Source organism: Lissotriton vulgaris, chromosome 11, assembly GCF_964263255.1.
Source record: "Lissotriton vulgaris chromosome 11, aLisVul1.2, whole genome shotgun sequence".
Classification (NCBI taxonomy): domain Eukaryota; kingdom Metazoa; phylum Chordata; class Amphibia; order Caudata; family Salamandridae; genus Lissotriton; species Lissotriton vulgaris.
The window spans coordinates 419582764-419606926 of record NC_141699.1 but is presented as its reverse complement, the minus strand read 5'-3'; the positions used below and the strand labels follow the sequence as shown (position 1 = coordinate 419606926).

The 24163-nt window shown below is 48.0% G+C and overlaps 1 protein-coding gene across 8 annotated transcripts in view; it reads right to left on the bottom strand.

Annotated features, from left to right (window-relative positions):
- Positions 1–24163, bottom strand: part of AAK1 (AP2 associated kinase 1) — a 363094-nt gene that overhangs the window by 166347 nt on the left and 172584 nt on the right. For all 8 annotated transcript variants that reach the window (XM_086943487.1, XM_086943480.1, XM_086943481.1 and 5 more), the window contains exons 14-16: positions 11585–11874; positions 10387–10544; positions 9282–9398 (exon numbers count right to left, since the gene is read on the bottom strand). In XM_086943487.1, coding sequence (XP_086799613.1) covers positions 9282–9398; positions 10387–10544; positions 11585–11874 — 565 coding nt within the window. The remainder of the gene's footprint in view (positions 1–9281; positions 9399–10386; positions 10545–11584; positions 11875–24163) is intronic.

Below are 24163 nucleotides of genomic sequence, written 5' to 3'. Positions count from 1 at the left end.
AAACTCACTGTCTAGATGCACCATAAATTACCTATGGATTGCAGCCTCTGTAGCAGCCTATATTGTGCACCTAAAATCCCCCTCTGAAAGGGCTGGTTTTGTTGTGGCATTGTAGTTACACATGGGGTAGAGGTAGAGAATACGGTGTGCCATTTAATGATAAGTTGAGTTTTTTAAACCGCACAGATGCTCTTAGGAGGGTATTGGCACTTATCTTCCAGAAATGCAATTCAGACTGTGTTTCAAATTCTTTTTCAAGATCTGCTCTGTGCTCGCCAAAGGAAGGTCCAGGCGAAGAGTATTTCACTCACAGAGACCAAGAGAAGAGGAGCATCCCAACTAGCTGTAGCAAGATGAATTCTAGGGACTTTGGCTAAGGCCCAGATGGAGGTCCGGAGGTCCTGGCAGGACAGAAGGAAATGGTTCATCTATTTGGATGTGTGACACAGTTTTACTGGGCTTGGTTGCTGAAGGCCATCCACTGATTTGGCAGTATCAATGTCCTTTTAATAATAGTCAAGGGCCTCATCCATATGTTGCCATAAAACTACAGGTCTAGAAGGCATTGTTGTTCTTCAGGTAGCAACCCAGAAATACATAGACAGTGATGGCAATGTACAAGGAAGCTGGTACTGGTTGGAGCAAGATATCTGAAGAATCTAAAGACCTGTGCACGCTTGTGTTGGAAATGGTTATTCATTTTGTGACAATTTCCTCTCCTTAGATATTTTTCAGGATGGTGTTTGAGGAGCTTTTTTATTTTATCCCAGTGGAAACAGTCATACCAGTTTAGGAGTGCCTGAGAGTATGCAATGCATCACAAAGTGCCTGTGCCCACTGCCGCTATGTACCTTCTGCATCAAGGCACTTGCTCTCATTCATTCATTCATTTCCGATCAATGTGACAAAGTAGTCAGGAGGAACAAGAGCCTAAAGTGGATGCTGTACTATAGTTTTATATTTGCACTTATTTCTAGGTGTTGTATGCGGTGTCTTCACTGGGATTTTAAAAATCTTCTGCAGACTTTAAGACAGTTTTTAACATGGGTAAACACTGGACAGGCTGGACAGTCTTGGACAAAGTTTCTGAGAGGAAATCCTTTTCCTCTTCTTCAACAGCCACAGTAACACTATGCTAAAGAGCAGCTTGTCGAATCAGTACAAGATGAGCAAAAGCTTTTTCTGCTTGTGATGCCCTTGATAAGTTCTTTACATCTGAAACAGTTTAGTACATTGTCCATGCATCCTTGGTCCAGGGAAGCAGATCGTCACATGGTTGACTGTGGTCCTCCTCTTTATTTGGGTTTCAGTTTGAGGTGGTGGCATAGATGGTAAATAAGGAATTGTGTCCCGTGGAGCACACGTTTGCTGCTCTATGGGCTCTATGTCGTGTTCAGTGGCCTTAGGAGGCTTTGGAATGTTATCCTGGTCTATCTTTAAAAAAGAGCCACCACAGATGTTATCTTTCGTTTGATTCCACACTTGCCTGAGGTGGGCGCTTGCATGATAACGGAATGGTTGATTTGGCTACATTTGTGGGCCCAAACATATTGTCCTGAGGTATTTCTAGAATATGGCCCGTGTTAGTATAGATAAACAAGCCTTTTTGTTTCAAGTCTCGACTATCTCTTGTATCCTCATGTGTAGGAGTTGTGAATATGGTCCCTGTACACTTTTCGGGGACAAGGACAAAGTAGACCATGAAAAGGGAATGTGTTTAGTACAGGCTTCTTCAAGGACAATCATCCTTTTGTGTTAAAGTTATTTTTCAGGAAAGAAGCTCTTGCTTCAAGGTAGGCTTTCAGGATGCCACAGGTGATTGGCATCGAGATTTGGAATGAGTTTGTTTAGTCATTTTAGGCTGTGGAATGTGTTCCAAGTGACCCTCTCGTGGTGGTCACACCCAACACGAGACAGAGTTTCTATACCGCCATGGATTTAAGTCTCGATTCAAATTATTGTACAGACATCTGAAATGAAGCTTCATTCTCTAGATTTTTTTTTACCTACGCAGAACTATAGAATCATTGTTGGCATCACAGTCCTCCTACAATCCCACAGCTATTTTGTCATGATCTTTTGACTCCACGGTGGTGAAACAAGCCTACTTTGAAATGCTGACACACCAAACAGCTTACTTCATTGTGATCATAATGAGGGTACAGATTACCTATCCGATTGCTAATCAAATTGTGCCAATTTCTTTTTACCAAGGATTGAAAAATCTTATTTTCCAGCCTCAGTCCTCAAGCAGTCATTCTCATAAGACCTAAAAAGCAAGTATGCAGGATTCAACATTTCTTGATGCATCGAATTGATATTTCTCGGTGTACAACATTTTGTAGAAAAAGTTGATTTTTTTTGGTACCATCTAGTCACTGTTGCAGCACTCAAAATTAATGTATTTCCAATCACGGTTCCGAAGGCAGACCACCCGAACTTTAGCTGTAAAACTGATGCGTTTTGGCTATGTGATCACAGGTCATTCTCAAAACTTAAACTCCTAAAGACAGCAACCTGTATTTTTGCAAACCCAACACTTAAATGGGCAGGGCATAGCATTGCTTGTTATCTGCAACACGTGTCAAACATAATTAGAACGATGGATTTAAATAAACTTATTGTATAACCATTTGGAGTTCATGTAGATGTGTTTGTAAGGGGAACAGCAAGTGAATAAGGCTGTGGATATTGCAAAGTCCAAGTATCAACTTGCTACTTAGAAAGGAGGAGCAAGCAGAAGCAGCAGTATCAACTAAAGGTGCAACCCCATCACTAGTGACAAAGTTGATATGTTAATTATCAAAGATTCAATATGTAGTACTACAAGGGGGGCACTCTACTAACAAATAAGTTGGGAAGCACTTGCTATTTTGTGAAAGATCTAACCTAAGTGTGAGACAATTGGACCACGTGAGAGGACATTCAATTGTATATGCGAATAAGGACACACATTCTGAACTGGGTCCTCCCTAAGTATCAGAACTGACACACACATATCCCCGCAGGGCTAGCGTCAACAGCGGCTCACCTAAAAGATAATAAGGAATATGCTACTTACCAGTATGCATCTGTTCTTGGCATAGAGAGCTGCAGAGTGGTACATTTATGAATAGATCGCCATCTGGTGTTGGGCTCGGATGATTGCACTTGTTTTTCTCATGGAGAAGTCTTTTGTCGTCACGAGACTGAGGACTCCTCCTTTGGTTGCTAGTGCGCATGGGCATCGGCTCCATCCTTAGATTGTTTTGCCATAGTAGGGTTAGTTGGAGTAGTATGATAGAATACAGAGAGAAATGCCCATGTAAGTATATCTAAATAAGATAGTGTTGGAACAGACACAGGTTTCCGGGGAGGCTGGGAGGGCATGTCCCACTCTGCAGCCCTCTATGCCAAGAACAGATGCATACTGGTAAGTAGCATATTACGTTCGAGGCATATGGGCTGTAGATGGTACATTTATGACTAGTATATACAGCAGTTACCTCCCTAGCGGTGGTCACCAGTGTCCGTTGCAACGGGTTGAAATAAAGTTTTTAGTACAGCTTGGCCCACTCCAGCTTGTTGTGTCGCCTGCACATCTACACAGTTGTGTTTTGTGAAGGTATGCGGTGTAACCCAGGTTGCTGCTTTGCATATGTCATCTAGAGGAATGTTTCCTAAGAATGCCATAGATGCCTCTAGTTTACGTGTAGAGTGAGCTCTAGGAGGAACAGTTAATGTCCTCTTTGCTTTTATATAACATATTTGTATACATTTTACAATCCACCTGGCAATGCCTGCTTTAGAGATAGGATTGCCCTTATGTGTCTGAGAAATGCTACAAATAGTTGTTTGGTTTTTCTGAAAGTTTGTGTTCTTTCTATGTAGTACAATATTGCCCTTCTGACATCTAATGTATGTAAGGCCCTTTCTGCTACCGTCTGTGGTTTTGGAAAGAAGACTGGTAGTTCCACTGGTTGATTGATGTGGAATGCTGAAATAACTTTAGGCAAGAATTTTGGGTTTGTTCTAAGAACCACTTTATTTTGGTGTAACTGTAGGAATGGTTCTTGTATTGTAAATGCCTGTATTTCACTTACTCTTCTGAGTGAAGTAATGGCTATAAGAAAGGCTACCTTCCATGTAAGGAATTGTATTTCACACCTATGCATAGGTTCGAAAGGCGGTCCCATTAGTCTGGTGAGTACTATGTTGAGATTCCAGACCGGGGAAGGCGGTAGTCTTGGTGGAATTACTCTTTTGAGCTTTTATTGCTGGCACTTTAAACAGGGATAGATGTTGCCTGTTTTGCAGGTACGCTGCTATAGCTGCAAGATGTACTCTAATAGAGGTGTAAGCAAGGTTACATTGCTGTAAGTGTAGTAAATAGCAAATAATCTCTTTAGTGGATGCGTCCAGAGGGTTGATGTTGTTGCTGTTACAGTATACAGCAAACCTTTTCCACTTTGCTGCATAGCATGCTCTGGTGGTAGGACGTCTTGCTTGCTTAATGATTTCCATACAGTTTGGAGGTAAATTTAAGTATCCAAATTCTAAGACCTCAGGAGCCAGATCGCTAGGTTCAATTGTTTGGGATCTGGGTGCATTATTTCTCCAAGGTTCTGTGTAAGGTGCATGGGTAATATTTCTAACTTTTGATGTGGCACCTGTGAGAGTTGCAGTAGCGTGGTGAACCGCGGCTGTCATGCCCACGTGGGTGCTACTAGTATCATTGTCATTGAATGTTGTTGCAGTTTTCGAACCACTAATGGAATTAGTGGGAGAGGGGGAAAAGCGTATGCAAATTTGTTGGACCAATTTATCCATAACGCATCGCCCTGCGACAGGTGGTGTGGGTACCTGGATGCGAAGTTTTGGCATTTTGCGTTCTGATGAGTGGCAAATAGATCTATCTCTGGTTGTCCCCATCTTTGGAAGAATGGCTACAGTATTTGGTCGTGCAGTTCCCATTCGTGTATTTGTTCTGACTCTCTGCTTAGGATGTCTGCTATCTGATTTTGAACTCCCGGTAGGTGTTCGGCTAACAGATAGATCTTTTGAGGAATGGCCCATCTCCAAATGTCCTACGCTAGTCTGGATAGTTGGAGAGAGTGTGTCCCCCCCTGTTTATGAATATAATACATCGCTGTCATGTTGTCTGTTCTGATCAGGACTGCTTTGTTGAGAATCTGCATTTGAAAAGCTTTTAATGCTAGGAACACTGCTAGTAGTTCTAGATAATTGATGTGCAGTCTTTTTTGCTGTACACTCCATCTTCCCTGCACTGTATATTTGTCCATATGCGCTCCCCATCCGGCGAGCGCTGCATCCGCTGTTAGTATCACTTGTGGAATAGGTTCTAGGAACGACCGCCCCTTGGAAATGTTTGTTGTGTTCCACCACTTCAGAGAGCGATGTGTGCGGTCGTCTACCAACACCAGATCTGTAATCTGACCTTGAGCCTGATTCCACTGTGTTGCTAGACATTCCTGCAGCGGACGCATTTGTAGTCTGGCATATGGTATTAGCAGTATGCAAGAGGACATCATCCCTAATAACTGCATGAACACTCGAGCTGTTAGTGAGTGTTGCGGTTGAAATCTTTGGATCAACCTGAGCATTGTTTGTATCCTGATTGGATTGGGGTATACTTTGGCTCTTTCTGTGTCTATAGTAGCCCCTAGATATTGTTGAATTTTGTTTGGTTGCAGGTGGGATTTTGTGTAGTTCACCGTAAACCCTAGTTGGTGCAGCAACTGAATGGTCTTTTGTGTGTTTTGAAGACATTCTTCTTGTGATTTGGCTTTTATTAGCCAATCGTCTATGTAAGGGAAGACATGTATTTGTTGCCTTCTTAGGTGTGCTGCAACCACTGCTAGGCATTTTGTGAACACCCTTGGTGCTGTTGTGACCCCAAACGGAAGGACTTTGAACTGATAATGTTGTCCTTCCACAACAAACCTGAGGCATTTCCTGTGGGCTTTGGGAATTGGGATGTGAAAGTAAGCGTCTTTTAGATCCAGTGTAGAAAGAAAGTCCCCTTTCTTCAGTAAAGGAAGTACTTGTTGGAGCGTGACCATGTGGAAATGTTCCTAATTTATGTATGCGTTGAGAGGTCTGAGGTCTAGTATTGGCCTTAGAGACCCGTCTTTTTTGAGAATTACGAAGTATAGAGAGAATACCCCTGTTCCTTGTTGATGTTGTGGAACCTTCTCTACAGCATGCTTTTGTAGCAGTGATAGTACTTCCTGTTTTAACAATGTTAGATGATCTGGACTCATTGGACGCTGTTTGGGGGAGGATGTTTGGCGGGGTAGCTGTGAGTTCTAGGCAATAACCATGTTGGATAATTTGTCTCACCCACCTGTCTGCTGTGATGTTTTCCCAGACAGATAGGACCTGTGATAAATGTCCCCTGACCGGTGTTATATGGTCTGGGGGGAGTTGTATGAAGTCACTGTTTTGAGGTTGGGGAGTTGCGGTTGTTATTTCCGCGACCTCTACCCTTGTTGTTGTTACCTCTGTAACTGCCTCTTGAATTACCTCTGGGTGATGTTGGTGTAAAAGAGGTAAATTGCTGGCTTGTGCCTGTATTCTTTGACCCGCCTCTATAGGTGGACCTACGAAAGGAACCCCTTTGACTTGGCTGTTGCAATGCTCCCATTGATTTAGCCGTTTGTGTCTTTTTTCATCTTTTCTAACGTCGCGTCTGTACATGAGACAAAAAGTGTTTTTTCATCAAAAGGCTGGTTCAATAAGGATGTTTGTACTTCTTGTTTGAACCCTGAGATTCTGAGACATGCATGTCTTCTTAACATGATACTGGTATTGATGGATCTTGCTGCAGTGTCTGCTGCGTCTAAAGCGCATTTAATGAAAGTGTTAGTTATTATCTTCCCTTCCTGTATGAGCTCATCAGCCCTTTTTTGATGTTCTTTAGGGAGATGTGTAATGAGTTTTTCTAACTCATCATAATGAGCTCTATCATAGCGTGCAAGTAGCGCTTGTGTATTAGCTATGCGCCAGCTGTTTGCCGCTTGGGATGCTACTCTTTTGCCAGAGGCATCTATTAACTTGGACTCCTTATCAGGAGGAGGAGCTTCTCCTGTAGTTAATGAGTTTGCTCTCTTACGAGCATTTGTGACTACTAGCGAGTCCAGAGGTACCTGTCCTTTGATAAATATTGGGTCCTTTGGGGCTGCCTTATATTTTTTATCAATTCTTGGGTTTAATACCCTAGCCCTCACAGGATCTTTGAATATGTCAGATGTGTGATTGAGAAGACCCTTAAGCATAGGTAGTGTTCCTGAGGTTCTTTGTGCAGCAGGTAGTGTTTCTAAAAGGAAATCCTCTATTTGAGGTTCCTTGTGTAAGTCTACCTTGTGGTATTTTGCTGCCCTATTAATTAACTGTGCAAAACCTGTATCATCATCAGGTGGTGAGGGTTTTGAGGGATATAGTTCGGGGTCGTTATCATTATCTGACCCTGCATTATAATCCTCCCATGGGTCTGCTTCATCTGGGGCAGTGTCGTCATCCCCATGAAGTTCTCCCTCCCCTGTATCATTTTCTACATCTGTTTGAGGTGTAGATGGTCTTGGTGTAGAAGGTGGAGGAATAGCTGGCAGAGTGTGAGGAAGAGGAGAAGATGGTGTGTCTGTAGGTTGAGGAGAAAGGGGAGGAGTTGTATTTGTCCCCATTGTTCTCTTTTTAGGAGGAATAGCTTTGTCGTCCAACTGTTAATTCTTCCCCTTTTTAGGTATTTTTGTCACCACTTTGCCAGTTTGCGGTTCGATAAACAAAGTCTTTTGTTTTGGATCTGTCTGATGCTCCTGTGTCGGTACCGAAATTTTTGGGTCCGAAAGGTGCCTTTGCTTCTGACCGTCAGTATTCTGTGTTTTCGGTACCGAGAATTTGCTAGATTCTGATTTTTTCGGTGTCGAGTAAGTCTTCGGCGTCTAAGCATGTTTCGGTTTCGACATGGAATGTTTCAACTGCGAGCCTTCCTTTGTATGGAGCTTCAGTGTCGATGTCGATCATTTCTCGGATCCAACATAGTGGGAGGCCGAGTGTTTCGGTTTCGGTTTCGTTGCCGGGCCCGAAAGCGGGGCGTCGGAAACTTTTTTCGGTAGTCTGACCGGGCTCGAAGGCGGGGTCGACACCAAATGGGGTCGGTTTTTCAGTAAGGGGACGTCGTCACTCACGGTTGGATTATCGTCGATTTCTCCGACATCAGACTCGTCCACTTCCGACCCCGACTCCTCCTCATGTTCTTCTTCTTCTTCGGGGTGCTGGGCCTTGAACAGCTCCAGGATTGCCTCTGACTGCATTCTCAACACTTCGTGTCTTCGGGCTCGACGGTTTCTAATAGTCGACTTGGAGGAGAATGCTGCGCAGGCTTCACAGTCCCTGGATTCGTGTTCAGGTGATAGGCAGAGATTGCACACCTCGTGGAGGTCCTTGTGTGGGAACTTAGCACCACACGTTGGACATCTTTTGAATGGAGTCCTTTCCATGGACTCCGGGCTGGACTACGTCGAGATAGGCCTCCCGGTCTCGTCGACGTAGTAGTTGTAACTTTTGATGTTGACGTCGAAATGCGTCAAGATGGAAATGTACTCGCGTTCGATAACAATACCGTCGAATTGGAAGGGGAATACGCGCCGAAATATTTTTTTCCCCGAAGTCGATCCGGAGCGCTTCGATCCTCATCCGAACCCGATGGCGGAAAAAAACAATCTAAGGATGGAGCTGATGCCCATGCGCACTAGCAACCAAAGGAGGAGTCATCAGTCTTGTGACGACAAAAGACTTCTCCAAGAGAAAAACAAGTGCAATCATCCGAGCCCAACACCAGATGGTGATCTATTCATAAATGTACCATCTGCAGCCCATATGCCTTGAAAACTTTGTTTTAATATATACACAGTCCAACAGTATAATAGTTTTGTAATTCCCAGATATTGCAGTCAGCTAACTTGATTGTGTTCATGCTATTGATCTAAGAAGGATGCAAAGAGAAATCTGGAACATTATTATTACAATCGTGAGCTGCAGAATGCACACAGATATTAGCCAACAGAGGCTGATTAGTTACTGATTTGTTTTCGTAAGGCAAGTTAGATGGGCCAAAAAAGGGGGCAGGGGTACCCCGATGTTAAGTGGACGCAATTATTTCACAGTAATTGAGCTTGCCATTTTAATCAAGGTGTGAAGAAACCATTTGTGAATTAAAACTTTCCCAAATACATTGAGAGTCCCGACATCAAAGGTACTTGTTCAACCCACCCAAGGCTTACCTTGCACCACTGCAAACAAATTAGGCCCAAAGGTCTCTGCCTGTGACACAACTGGAGATGCCTCAAATCCGACGAGCAGAGTCTCTGTTGAATTACCAAGCATATCTGGAGGTTTGGCTGGAACAAAAACACAGGATGTTACCATAATTTAAGTAAACAGTTGGCGTTTCTGCCATACCAGAGATTGAGGGCCCTTTCAAGGCCCTGGTAATTCGAAAGAATGTTATAGAAGCAACGGATATGCAACAAACGCAACTTATTCAGAATTCATTCTTCAACTTGGAGCATTTGAATGGAGATAAATCTTTAAATAAACAGGAAGGAGAACTTTCCCTCTCACGTGAGAGAACGCAGGCATTAGGTATCTGGGGTGAGCAGTGAAGCTTCTTCAGAAAGGTTAGAGTCAACAGATAAGAAGAAAGGCCTTCAGGAAAGGCTGAGGGCAAGTAGGAAAGGGGAGACTCTGAGGGCAGAGTATACCACGCAAATGATAACAGTCCAAATATATGGGAATGACTAAGATAAGACACTTGGGTGTGGCAAGAGCCCAATAGTAAGAGAAAGTGAAGTAAGCGTTTCAGGACCAATGAATCTGGAAGAATCGATTTAAAGTGGATAAGGAAATGGAACTCCTGCATCGGAGTGAAAAATCAACTTTAATGAAACCTTAGAACTGAGAACCATTTTATATTTCCACCTTTTAACGTTTTAGTTCAAAATGCTTACATCTTATTGCTGCAGATTCTAGAAATGTCTGCACAGATCTTGCTACGTCTCCCATCTTCTTTCTTGTCTTGCTGAACCTGCTCTTTGAAGCATCTTCCCCTTGCTTACTGATGCAGAGATCCGTGGTGTAACCACACTTGATGGGGCCCTCCTGCTGAGTACATGGGGGCCGTCACCCTCCAACACCCATCCCCCCAGACCCATTCAGGAGCTCTCTGGCCAGTGGCCTGCAAACAGTGATCGGATGGTCCCCCTTTACCGCAGGGGTTGCCGGGGATAATGTTACGCCACAGGCACATATTCTACACTTTATGCTCCTCTTATTCAGTGCACAAAACCACTCTAAGCTTGGTGTTTCTCTCCTTTGTCATTAACTCACTGTCGCTCAGCTTGGCGAAGTCCTTGTTGAGGAGTTCCTCTGCGGTTAACTTGGAGAAGTTGTCATCATCAAAGGGATTCCAGCCAGCCATCTCTGGAGGGTTATAGACATTCTGCTGCGAGGTTCGGGGTGAACCCGAGGGAGTGGTTGTAGCAGACCTAGAAAGGAAGAACGCGAAATCATCTTTAACACTGTGACAGTCGCCGTATTCTACACCCTATTCGATATTCAAGTGCTTTGTTCATAATGAGACTAGGTAGAAGCAGATTCCATTTGGTAAACTTTCAATAGAAAGCTACAGAATTCTGTACTTGAAACATACTCTAAACATTGATTTGTGCTAAATGTTCCCATTGTGCTTCATAAATAATTCTTCTGTTGGGAGGAGTACATTCCCTATGGGTGTCCACGTACTCCAAAGAATTACTACGGTTTCATCAGGGTGCAAGTGTCGACACAACAGATATCCTCTGCTCCATGTCTAAAGGAATCCTCAAAGAGATATTGAGCTGAGACAACTGCAGCGGTGGAGGGGGCGAAAATCAGAGAAGAATAGGAGATTGGCACCATCTACCAAGTAACTAGTTCATGGTGGTATGACTTTGTCAGAGTAGTCTTAACGTCTTACACAAAACAAGGATTACAGCTTCTAAATTTGCTGTACTTGGCCATCAACCAGATTACATATGCAATACTTTAATACTCCAAACCCCCATTTCTCCACTTGATGGCTTCAAAGCACACTTCACCCCACATAACGTTCCACAGCTTTTACCATGTTGTGACATCAAATGTTATCCCTGAAATATCAATATCAACATGCAGAATTGCGAAATTGGCTAACCAGCCTGCTAAACGTGGACTGACTAAAATGGGTACCAATGGCATTTGCCTCAAAACGGTTTCATCAAGATGGCCTCACCAAGTAACGGGTCTCTGTCAAAAAAAGATGATGCCCTTTCCCATGTGCCACATTTAGCACCTTGTTCTGTATGTAGATCAATTCAAAATTAGTTAAGGTTCGCTTTGAAAATATGGCAATTGAGCAGGATGGCTTCATTAAAAATTTAAATGGCAACGCAAGTTACATAACATTATGCAAGATTATCACCCCCAGACACTCCCCCCCCCCCCCCCCCCCCAGACACATACTCACACTCCCCTCACCCACACACCTACGGCAAGCAAGTCTACATACTTGGACTTATTAAGGCTGGCCTCAGCTGCAGCAGCCTGAAGTAGCTGGGTGGATTTACTGGCAGGGACCCCAAAAACAGCACTGTGGGTCACATCGCTTAGAATCCGTCGGTGGCCGGAGCGTTGCGTTTTAGGTGATGATGGAGGAGTCATGGAACCCATCTTTGGAGTTGGGGCCTGCACTGGTGCAGATGCCGGTGCTGCTACTGCTGCTGTAGTTGCTGCTACGGTTGCTGCTGCTGCTGCAGATTGGGTGAGCTGAGCCCTGTGATGCCTTGGTGGTGCTTGCAACTACAGGGATGAAAAGAACTAGTTAGGGAAAGCGTTTTAGTAGTAACAAGTGTAGTTAGCGGTCACAAGCTCTTGAAGTTTTTGTTCACAAGCCACTCCTTTGTCTATTCATTACATTAACATCAGTAGTTGGCTAAATTCTGATCCTTCGATGTTTCGTCAGTAGCGGACATAATATCCAACATGTTATTATCAGGTGATAAGTTTGCTAAAAAGAAAGGGGAAAAAAAGATTAGTTGAAATGTGGGCTCCTATCTCTAACTGGTTGAGGAACTCAAGTTGCTGATCTAGTGATTCTATTTTATCCATATAACCTGACTGGGGATGTACTGGCAATTCCATACACTTGAATAAATTAAGAGACATTAATGCAAATATGCGGATATGGAATCATGTAGCTAACATTGGCACAACAGAACATAATTGGTCTAAGATTATGTATTTATAATCTCTTTTTAAATCTTATGCATTCTGAATTCACGAAGTTGTAATTGAGATAAGCAAATTTAGTATTAATGTGTTTGTTGGTCAAGTTATTAACTATCTTTTTGGACTTTGTTTTGTTAGCCTCCTCTAAAGATGAAAGTCCTTGTAAGAGCAAAAGTACCGCATACTTCTATGTTTCTCAATAATTCCAACATGCCTCTACACATCATAATAAAGATTTCTACATTTAAAAAAAAAATGAGCACCATTAGATGGCTCAGAATCGTGAACTATAAATGATGTTCATTTAATGTTGAATTTGCACAACATTTAATATTAAGCATAACCCAACAACCTGCATGAGGGATTAATATAGAAGTATAATAAGACTCTGATCTTCATTAACCTGAAATACCACATCTTTTAGAGTAAATACGTGAGGCTTGTATCAAATACACAGACTATGTAATACAAGATATGGAATTTAATAAACAGATGCTTTTGACTGAGACTGGAAATTGCAACGGGTAAAACATTTTATTTCGTTTTACGCATATAATTAAGTCAAGATTCATCTTTTGAGTTCAAGGTGTTGAAATAAGTTTCACATCTGTGCAATTCGCCAGTCTAGAGATCTAGAAGTATTGAATAAATAAGCATTTGAGGGAAGCTGGGAACCTAGAGAAGTAAAAAGTTTTTCCATACTATTATGGCATTTCACATATACTGTAGCTGCAAACTGAGTAGACTTGTTGGACAGTGCTTCGTTTGTAAAAGGGTAAAATAGCAGTGTGCCAAACGTTTTTCTAAGGAGCCCTCTCCCTCCCCTCCCACCGGGCTGACGCTGCTGTAGTGTCTGGTTATTCATATACCATAGCTGCCCAGCCTTGCTTCCACCACATGCCTCTTCCACCATCCTCCTTTCCATTTATTTCACTCTTGCAGGTTTTAGTGCCCACCCCTCCTTCCTCCCCTTTTTAAATTGCCTGTTTTACTGCCTTTCCCTTCCTTTTATTGTCTCTCTCGTGTTCAAATGCTGAGGATGAAAACTAAATTGCAGTGTTCAACAAAAGAGTGCTTGTAACAAAAGTCTGCAACCATATGCATTAAGCACTCTTGATGGATAATAAAACGGTGGAACCTAATAAAAACAAGTTATTAAAATAGTCATTTTTAGAGGGGGCGTGGCTTGACGGGCGTTGATGGCGGTCGCAGCTTAGTTGAGCTCCCGCCGGCCCGAACTTACTTTGGACATTTATCCTGGCCCCCGAGCCCGCAGAAGATCCCTGGCGAGTCTTGCTGACTCCGGAGTGTGTCCTGTCCTCTCCGGTGACGGGATCCCGCGATTCTGTCTCCGCCGGGACCCAGAAGCGCCGACGGCGGAGTGTGGCCTGGTGGCTGGCCGCGAGCCGGGGACCTCGATTTTGGGGACGCCGTGCAGCGGCTGTCGGAGCGCGGCTGAGGGTGCCATCTGTGGTGCGGATCCCGGACGTCCCTGCAGCGCCTGGACCCTGAGCCCGTGATTAGTGCCGGGTGGGCGCCGTCGGTCCGTGAGTGGGCCCTGATTCCCCCGGTGCCGGGTTCTAGTGGCTCCGTTCCCTCAGGGACCCCGTGGCGCTGACGGCGGTCGGCGGCCTGGTAGCTGGCTGTGGGCCGGGGACCTCGATTTTGGGACAGCCGAGAGGTGGCAGTGGGCGCGCCGCTGCGAGTGGCGTCAACAGCGCAGACTTTGGCCGAATACTTCACCCGGTGGCCACTGGTGAGTGGGGACATTGCTGCATTCCCGGGCCACCGTTGCGTGGGGACACTGCTGTATTCTTGGGCCACTGTTGCATGAAGACACTGCTGCAGCCTGGGGGCACTGCTACATGAGGATACTGCTGAAGGTGCCTTGCCCCCTCTGGATCCTGGAGGTGCCTGTGGGCATCGTGGGGACCTGCCTGGTCCGGAGCCTTGTGTGTCGTGCCACTGGAGTCGTATTGACCCGCCGCCCCTCCTGCGCGGGCACCGGACCCGCCGTCCGAACGTGGTCCTGAGCTTCTTGTTTTGGACTCACTGCCCCGGGCCTGCTGAACCTACCCGTCCGGTCCAGTGTGCTGATCCGCTGTGTCCGTGAGCGGCCATGACCAGGGGTGGCGGAGGGGGCCCACCCAAGCAGGGCCCCATGGACAAGTTTGCCGGGCCCAGTGGTGGCGCCGGGGCGTCTGGTGGAGGTGGCGGATCAGGGCCGGACAACGCTGCGATCCTGGCGGCCATTACCCAATCCCGGGACATGCTGGACGCCAAAATAGGAGCGGTGGGAGCGGACGTTACACTGCTTCGCCAGGACCTCCGAAACGCAGTGGCGAGGATCACGGAGACTGAGTCTCGAGTATCGGTGACCGAAACGGACATTGGCGCCCTAAAGAAACGAATGGCGGAGGTGGAGTGCGTCCAGAAGACGCTTGCGGCCCACGTGGAGGATGCCGAAGGGCGCGCACGGAGAAATAACCTCCGCTTCATTGGCTTTCCGGAGCGGTGCGAGAAAGATGGCATGGAGCGTTTCCTGACTCACTGGCTGGAGAGCTGGGTCCCCGAGGGGACACTGTCGGCGTGTTTTGTGATTGAACGGGCGCACAGGGCCCTGACTCAGCGGCCGCCTGAGGGGGAACGTCCTCGGCCGGTCATTGCTCGGCTGCTGAACTATCATGACCGAGATGCCATACTGCGGGAGGCGAGGACCAAGGGCTCGCTTACATATGAGAATCATGCAATAATGATCTTCCCGGACTACACGAAAATGGTTCAGCAGCAGCGACAATCCTTTGTGGCCGCCAAGGCTAAGTTGCGGGGCCTGAAGCTTCAATACTCTCTCCTGTACCCGGCCCGCCTGCGGGTAGTACACCAGTCCCGGACACACTTCTTCGATACACCCGAGGAGGTTTTTCGTTGGACCGATGAGACGGTGCGACTTCGGCCCCATGCCCAGCCGGGGCTGGATCCTGGCGGGTCCCAGAGATCATCACCGGAGCGGCCGGACCGCACCAACCGGAAAGGACGGCATCGAAGGTCCAGGTCTAAGAAACGGTCAGCTTCCGCCAGTGCGACGCAGACGAACGGCACACTTGACTCTGAACACTCTGATGCTGGCAGTTGAACCCTGGTGATGCCTGGCTGCTGGCGTTGCCCGATATGGACCGACTGGTGAGACTGTTCCATGTGACTTTGCCTGAACTTCTCTGTATGCTTCTAAAACACTCTGAGGCTCTGGGTAGAGCCACTGCGGGGCTCGGGTGGCGGCTTCTATGGGCCTTAGACCCTCACGAGTAGTGGGTGTTGTTGTTGGGGGGGGTGGTGAGTGAGTGTTGATGGGGGTGTTGGGATCCATTGGTATGGTGGGCCTTGGGTTCTCTGTTCTGGACCCAGGTCTCTCCATGCCGCGACAGATACTTCACTGTTTTCTGAGGTATTGGGGTGTGGGGTGCAGGGGGGGGGTTGTTTTATTGTTGGGGGTTGGGGAGGTCGGGGCCGGGGGTGGCCAGGTTGGTTCTGGGGTACTGGGTGTTCGGGTGGGACCACACGTGTCTTTGGCTTTTGATTATGTTGCTTTGTGGGGTGCGCCAGGGTGGGGCGGGGGGCCGGATGCTGGACACTGTCTTAATTATGGCTGATACTGCGACTGTACCTCCTCAAAAGACCCTGCGTGTTGTGACGTGGAATGTGAGGGGTATTCTGGACAAAATCAAGCGTGGGGCTGTGCTGCGTTGGGGGAAAAGAGAGATGGTAGATGTGTTGCTGCTTCAAGAGACTCACATGCTGGGCTCTAAGGCCCTTAGCCTCCAGAGGTTCGGGTTTCAGCAGGTGTACCATGCGGGTTTTACGAGGGGTTCTAGGGGGGTGGCTATCTTAGTACACCGCAGGTTGGCTTATGTGCATGACAAGCAGTGGATTGATCCTCAGGGCCGATATATTTTCATCAAAGGCCGGTTGGGTACTGAACAGGTGGTTTTTGGTAGCGTATATGCCCCCTCTGCAGTGGGCTCTGTCTGAGCGGCTATTCGCGCTGTGGGATGAGATTCCGGAGGTCCTCACCATGGTGGGGGGTGACTGGAACGAGGTTATGGATGTGGGCCTGGATCGTCTGAGGCGGGTGCCTGTGGTGTCGGATCCCCCCCCCCCACTATTGCTCCCACCAAATTGCGTGCGACTGAGAGTGGCCTGGGCTGGGTTGATGTATGGCGGCACTTTCATCCTGCTGTGCGTGAATTCACATATGTGTCGGCGGTGCATGGGTCCTTCTCGAGACTGGACTATCTGTTTGTGCCGGGTGCCTGTCGGAGTCGGGTCAAGGATGCTATGATACTTCCCAGAGGCCTGTCTGATCACTCCCCCGTCCTAGCTACCATGACCCTCCCCTCCACGAGACAGCCGTTTCGATGGCGGATGTCCTCTTGGCAGTTGCAGCGGCCTGAGTATGTGCATCACCTGCGTGAGGCGATCTATCATTTCTGGCGCGAGAACTTGGTTGGAGATGTGAGTGCAGTGGTGGTGTGGGAGGCGCTGAAACCCACGCTTCGTGGCGTGGATATAGCCTGGTGCGTGGCTGCTCGACGACGACATCGGGAGGCCATTGTGACCGCCGCGGCCCGCGTGGAGGAGCTGGAGCAGCGTGGCCGGCTTGGGAGCGACGAGGGCATTGTGAGGCAGCTCTTGCAGGCCCAGCAAGCATACGCCTCTGTTCTTTATGAGGAAGCCAGGCAGGCGTGGCTCGCCACGCGCAGCAGGGTGTATCAGTGGGGCGACAAGTCCTGTACTATGCTGCATAGATTGTGCCAGGCGAACTTCCAGCCCCTAGTGTTGCCGGGCCTTACCGCAGATGACGGTTCGGTCATGACCGACCCGGACTTGCTGGCGGCTAGCTTTGCCCGTTATTACGAGGCGCAATACGCTCCCCGGGATCATTTAGAGGCGAGCGAGATCTCCGCGTATCTTGACGACCTACTACCGCAAGCCATCCCCGATGAGACCAGAACCGCACTGGACGCCCCACTTACGGCTGAGGAGCTCGGAGAGGCCCTTGGTCAACTGAATGCGGGTAAGGCGCCCGGCCCGAGTGGCTACCCAAGTGAATTCTACAAAAAGTTTCACGTCCAGCTGGGGCCCCACTATCGCTGTGCACTGGAGGAGGCGCGGGCTCGGGGAGAGCTGCCACCAGATTGGCGACATGCGGAAATCGTGGTATTTTTGAAGCCGGGCAGGGCACCGGACCGGCATGACTCGTACAGGCCGATTTCCCTCCTCAACATTGAGGCCAAAGTTCTGGCTAAGGCCTTGGCAAACCGCCTCCTGCCCCACGTTGCTGACCTAGTTCACCCCGATCAGGCTGGATTCATGCCTCGCAGGGCCACTCGACATAATATTCGGCGGGCGCAGGCAGCGGTGGATGCTATGGGTGCTAGAGATGAGCAGGCGGCACTCCTCCTAGCGGACATGGACCGGGCCTTTGATTCGGTGAGCTGGGCATATCTGTTCACACTGTTGGCCCGCCTCAACCTGGGGCCGGTCTTCCTGTCGTACATTCGTCTCCTCTACACCAACGTTACGGCCTCGGTCCGCGTGGCCGGTGCTACCTCTGGGCGCTTCCAAGTGGGTCGTGGTACTCGGCAGGGTTGCCCGCTGTCCCCGTACCTGTTTGCCCTCGCCATGGAACCTCTGGCGTCGCGGATACAGGCGGATGACCGGCTGCGCGGTTTCGTTTGGAATGAGGATCTGGTGGATAGGATTGCACTGTATGCGGATGACGTCCTCCTCTTCCTTACGGACCTACGGCGATCGGGTCCCCGAGTTCTGGAAATCATGCGGGAGTTTGGCGGGGTCTCGGGCCTTCACCTTAACCTGAATAAATCGACCCTGTGGGTGCTGGGCGGTGGTGTGGTTGCTGACCCCTGGGCTGCTGAGTTGCGAGTGGCCTCGGATGGCCTAAAGTATCTGGGAGTTTTTCTCTCGGAGTCGCGGGCCGTGGCCTGGGCGCGTGGAGTCTTGCCGGTGTGGGAGCGGGTTCAGGCTGATGTTAAGACATGGGCTAGAATGCCGCTTACTATCTTTGGGAGATCGGCCATCTTCAAGATGGTGGCGCTTCCGCGGCTCCTGTACCAAATCCAGAACTTCCCATACCCCATTGGCCTGGAGTGGTTCCGTCAGGTTAACTCAGTACTGGGCCGCTTCCTGTGGGGTGGTGGTGCTGCCAGAGTGGCGTTGAAGACGTGCTTTCTGTCCACATACAGTGGTGGCCTGGCCACCTCGGACCTCCTCTCTTACTACCAGGCTTCCCACCTGCTGGTCCTAAATGATTGGTGGTATGGTGATAGGAGAGACCCGGCTTATGCCCTGGAACGGTTGCTCATGGGCGACCACACGCTCCACACAATTCTTTATTCCGCTCGCTTGCGCCGTGCATTGCCATCGTTCACCGGAGTGGTCTTTGCGGTGTGGCGACAGTCATTGCGCCGTATGGGATGGTGGGGCAGGTTGACGGCTGAGACGCCGCTTTGGCATAATGGTTTGCTCCCGGAGCTGGCGGCCCTAACCGGGTTTGAGGGCTGGGAGACCATCGGGATTACTCAGCTGGGCCAGGTTGTGTCGGGCACCACCCTCAAATCCTTCGAGGAGCTCCGTGCAGAGTTCCACATGCCTCAGTCCCAGTTCTTCCGCTACCTCCAGCTGCGGCATGCCCTCGCCCCGAGCATCGCCGGTCTCGACTCCCTGCCGGAATTTAGTCCAGTAGAGGCCAAGGTATTTATGGGGGACCTGGGGGACAGGAAGGTCTCTAGGATCTACCAGGCACTTGTAATTCATTGCTCCTCCACCCTACACTCCCTTCGGGAGGCGTGGGAAGTGGATGTGGGCCCCCTTGATGACGACGATTGGAGGGAGGCACTGGAATCCCCACGTGGAACCGCCATTGCGATCCGGCTTCGGCTAATCCAATTCAAATATCTGCATCGTGCCTATTATACCCGTGAGCGGTTGTGGAAGGCTGGGTTGATTGCGTCCTCGGAATGCCTGCGCTGTGGAGTGGTGCCTGCCTCTCTGGTGCATACGGTGTGGTCGTGTGGCCGATTGACTGGGTTCTGGAGGGGCGTGTGGAGTTGTCTGGCTGAGGTCCTGGGCTGGGATCTTCCCCGTACTCACCGGCTGGGCCTCTTGCATATCATGGAAGGGATTGGTGGTAATGTTTATAAGCGCCACTTGTTGCTATTGGGGCTGGTCGTGGCTAAGCGGGACTTGGCCCGAGCGTGGAAGTCGGTGAGGGCTCCCCCCTTGTCGGCGTGGAAGGCTGGGCTGGACTATTTCATGGGTCTGGAGGGGCCGGTCTTTGAGGCGAGGGGGTGTCCGCGCAAACACTACAAAATTTGGAAGCGTTGGGCCGACTACCGTGGTCTGTCCTTGGACCCCCCGGCGGAGCAGGAGGAGGACATCTGATCGCAGTGACAATCTTGGCCCGCAGCAGTAACGCCCTGGTGGAATTACACCCACATATGACTCTTCCCTGTTGCTATATATACACGTGTGGTAGGGGGGGGGTTGGGGGTTCTTAGAATGGGGGGGGAGGTAGCGTTGGGGGTTAGGGTAGGGTTTTGGGGAATCTCTATACTAAGCCTATTCTGAATCTGTTCTATTACTTGCTGCCTGTGTAATTGCTGTATTGATTTTGTTGTGGTGTTCTCGATGTGTGGAGATGCCACATTTGTGATGATCATTTGCTTAATAAAATTGGTTGTGAAAAAAAAAAAAATAGTCATTTTTAAAACGAATGATCTGTTTACTAGGTACATTTAGATTCGAGTTACCAGGAAAATCTGGACCGCACAGAAACGAGGATTTTAGTTCTTTCACACACTGAAAAACAGACTTTCTCCAAGAGACATTGCCAAAATGCCACCTACTAGCACACACAAATTACGACCTTTGCAGATTTCTGTAACTGAAAACGCAATAAATACGCGAAGGAGGTATTATATATTTAAAATAATTTTTGAAGCAGGCATTTCATTTCCAGGATGGAAAAGTAGAGGCCAAATTTGTCTTAATCGCCTTTTGAAAACTTTCATGAGTTGGGGGACTGGAACTCCAGAGAATGGACCAATAGACCAATAGAATGGGGCACAGTGGTTGTTTAGTGGTGGGATTCAGGTAGAAACACTTCAAATGTGGGGTGCTTCAGAAACATGGCAAAATCTGGTTGCTTCACGTGAACGCATACGGCTTCCAACAGCTTCCTTAGGGATTTTTCCAGGAGCATATACTTTTATGGATGCTTGGTGTTCAAGCAGTTTTATCTTCTCCCTCATTCCGCCCAGTTTTTCAATTTTGTTGGTAGTTACTCAAACCCTATTGATTGTAATATCCAGCTTGCAAGAACAGATTTCAACTGTTTTTCGATTTCAAAATATTTTATAGTTGTATTATTAGTGAGGTCGTGATGAAGGCAGCTTTGAGCCAGATAGCTTTTCACATTTTTTTAGGGAAAGGAATATGCTACTTACCATATGCTGTCTTCTCAGATGTGCAGCTACTGTCGCTAGGCACTTGGTGAATACTCTCGGGCTGTTGTCATCCCAAAAGGAAGGACTTTGAATTGGTAGTGCTGATTTTGTATTGTAAACCGGAGATATTTCCTGTGTGCTGGGTGTATCGGTATATGGAAATATGCGTCTTTGAGGTCTAGTGTTGCGAGGAAGTCTCCTTGACGCAACAGTGGTAATACCTGCTGTAGAGATTTTTTGGTCTGAGAGACCCGTCCTTCTTGGGGATTAGGAAGTACAGTGAGTACACCCCTGTACCCTGGTACTAGTTCTATGGCCCCTTTTTGTAGCATGCTGAGGACTTCTTGTTGTAATAAGTGTAGGTGTTCTGCGAACCTAGGACGGTGTCTTGGAGGTATGTTGGGTGGTGTGGAGGTTAATTCTAGGCAATAGCCATGCTGGATAATTTGCCTCACCCACCTGTCTGTAGTTATGTTTTCCCAGACTGGCAGGAACTGCTGTAACCTTCCCCCGACCGGTGTTACATGGTCTGGGGGTAGTGACAAGAAGTCACTGTTTGGTATTGGTAGAGGATCTGGTGGTGTTATTCCCTCGTCTTCTACCCTTGTTATTGCCACGGTATCCACCTCTACTGTTTTTGTTGTAGGTGTTTTGCGTGTTCCCTTTGTTGTATGAGGTTTGCTGTGTTGAGCCTCTTCTTGCAGCTCCTCTGTTCCCAGAGCGACAAAAGGAGCCGCCTCTGTATTGTTGTGACTGCAAGGCTCCCATAGACTTGGCTGTCTCGGTATCCTTCTTCATTTTGTCTAATATTGTGTCCACATTAGGACCAAATAAATAATCAGGGTTTACAGGTTGATTGAGTAAAGTGCTCTGACCCTCATTTTTAAACCGAGAGATGCGGAGCCACCCATGTCTTCTGAGCATGACACTGGTATTGATAGCACTGGCTGCTGTCTGCCGCATCTAGTGCACATTTAATGGAGGCGTTAGATATTAGCTTTCCCTCTTGTATTAGGAACTCTGCTTGTTCCTTATAAAGGTCAGATAGATGCTGGAGAATTTGCTCTAGTGTGTCAGTGTGCCCTGTCATACCTGGCTAACAGGGCTTGTGTGTTTGAAATTCTCCGTATGTTAGCTGCTTGAGCAGCTACCCTTTTGCCTGAAGCCTCCAGAATTTTAGACTCCTTGTCTGGAGGTGGAGCCTCGCCAGTAGTCTGAGAATTAGCACGTTTACATGCATTGGATACTACCAAAGAGTCTAAAGGCAGCTGTCCCTTAATGTATGTAGGGTCCACTGGTGCTGGCCTATATTTCCTCTGTATTCTGGGGTTAATGACCCGTGCCCTGGTTGTTTCCTTAAATATGTCCCCTGCGTGTTTAAGCACCCCTTTTAACATTGGCAATGTTTTGACTGATCTTTCAGAAGTGTTGAAAGTGTCAAAGAGGAAGTCTTCCTCAATGGGGTTTGCATGCATTTCCACGTGGTTATTGTATGCTGCTCTTTCTATCAATGCATTGAAAGCAGCTGTGTCCTCTGTAGGCGAAGTCTTAACAGGGTATGCAGTATTGTCTGGAATGGGCTGAGAGTCTGCAGGATCTACAGGGTCAGACCATGGTTGATTCTGGTTGTCCTGGTCATTGTCCACCGGATAATTGTACAGTTCATTATCCTCATATTCCACATCCTTATCTGTGCGTGTGGGAGAATATGTATAAGTCTCTTGCACATGTGGTCTGATAGGCTCAAAGAGAGTTGGAGATGTAGAAGTGTTTTTCTTTTTGAGTGGTATCTTATAGGTCTCAGCGTAAGTGTCTGGTCTGATTTTCCTCCTATATAGGGTAACTCTGCCAGTATTGGGGTCAACATACAGTTTTGACTGTTCATTTGTTGAGGGCTCTTGCTCTTCAGGTGCTTTAGCCCTTTTCCCCGTTATCGCCTTTTTGGTTTGTGTCGGTTCGATTTCGGTTGTTGGTTCGACCGCTCTTGGCTTCACGTGTGTTGGAAGACCAAATTTTATAGGTCCGAGGAACTTCTGTGTATCAACAGTCTTTTTGGTCTGTATGAACTTCTTCGGACCGTAATTGTTATCGACCCGGCTTTTCTCGTTTGTTCGATAACCACTTTTTGGCCTCGTGTCGTCTTCGGAGCTTGCTGCTTCGGAGCGATGTTTTGCTGCCTTGGCTCGACCGACACTTTGGTTCGATCCTTGCCTTCGGCTCGAGTGTCTTTGTGTGCACCGGCCATGGTTTGTCGACTTTCTGTTTCGGTTCGACAACCGTCTTCTGCTGGAGTCCTTTGTTGGTGTTGCTTGGTGTCGACATCGATCTCGTCGGTTCGACGACCTTTAGCTTAGGCGTGGCCATGGGTGTACTGGCTCTCGGCTCGACGACCCTTATATGTGACCCAGCCGGGTCGACGACCATTTTGTTTTTGGTCGGCTCCGATGGATCCACACCTCTCGGTCCGAAGACTGTAAAGTCTATCAGTTTATGTTTTGGTTCCATTACTTTCAATTTCGATTTTACCAAGCTATGGTAATGCTGCACCAATGGCTCTCGTCATATTCTTAGCCGGGCTGAATTGCGGGGCTATAGAATCGATGTTATGATCTTGGCTAAGGCCTTCCGGCGATGCCTCGACCTGAGCCTCTGGAAGCGTATCAGTAAATGTACTGGGCTCCGTACTCACGGTTGGCTTAGTGTCCTCGCCGGAGTCGTCCTCGACAGCTCCGATGCCTGGATCGTCGTCCCCTACCTCGACGAAGTCTTCTTCGTCGACGTAGTAGTTGGAGTCATGTCCTGACCCCTGCTCCGACTGCTGATCTGAGTCTTCAGCTTCGACGACCTCTTCGTCATCTTCAAAGATATTTTCCGGGTCAGGCTCTGGCTTCTGCATCGTCTGCCTCGCTGCTCTTCGAATCCGAAGTGTCTTCTTTGATCGAACTTGTGCACAAGCTAAGCAGTCGGCTTCATTGTGTTCTGGAGATAAACACTTGTTACACACAGGGTGTTTATCTATGTGTGGATATTTCGAGTTACAGTTGGGGCATCTTTTGAATGGACTTCGTTCCATCAACGATCGGTCCCTTGGTGTCGAAAAGGCCACGCGGCCCGATTCGACGTCCTGAGTAGAAAACAAAGGAATAAAGTTGTCGGCACTGATCAATACCGACGACCCCGAAGGCCTTTTGGCCTTTTAGAAAGTTTTGATTCGATTCCGAACTCAGAGTTAAGAAATTACATCCGAATCCAATGGCGGAAAAAAAACAATCTGATGATGGAGAGGATGCCCATGCGCACTGTAGTCCAAGGGAGGAGCCACCTATCTCGTGATACTT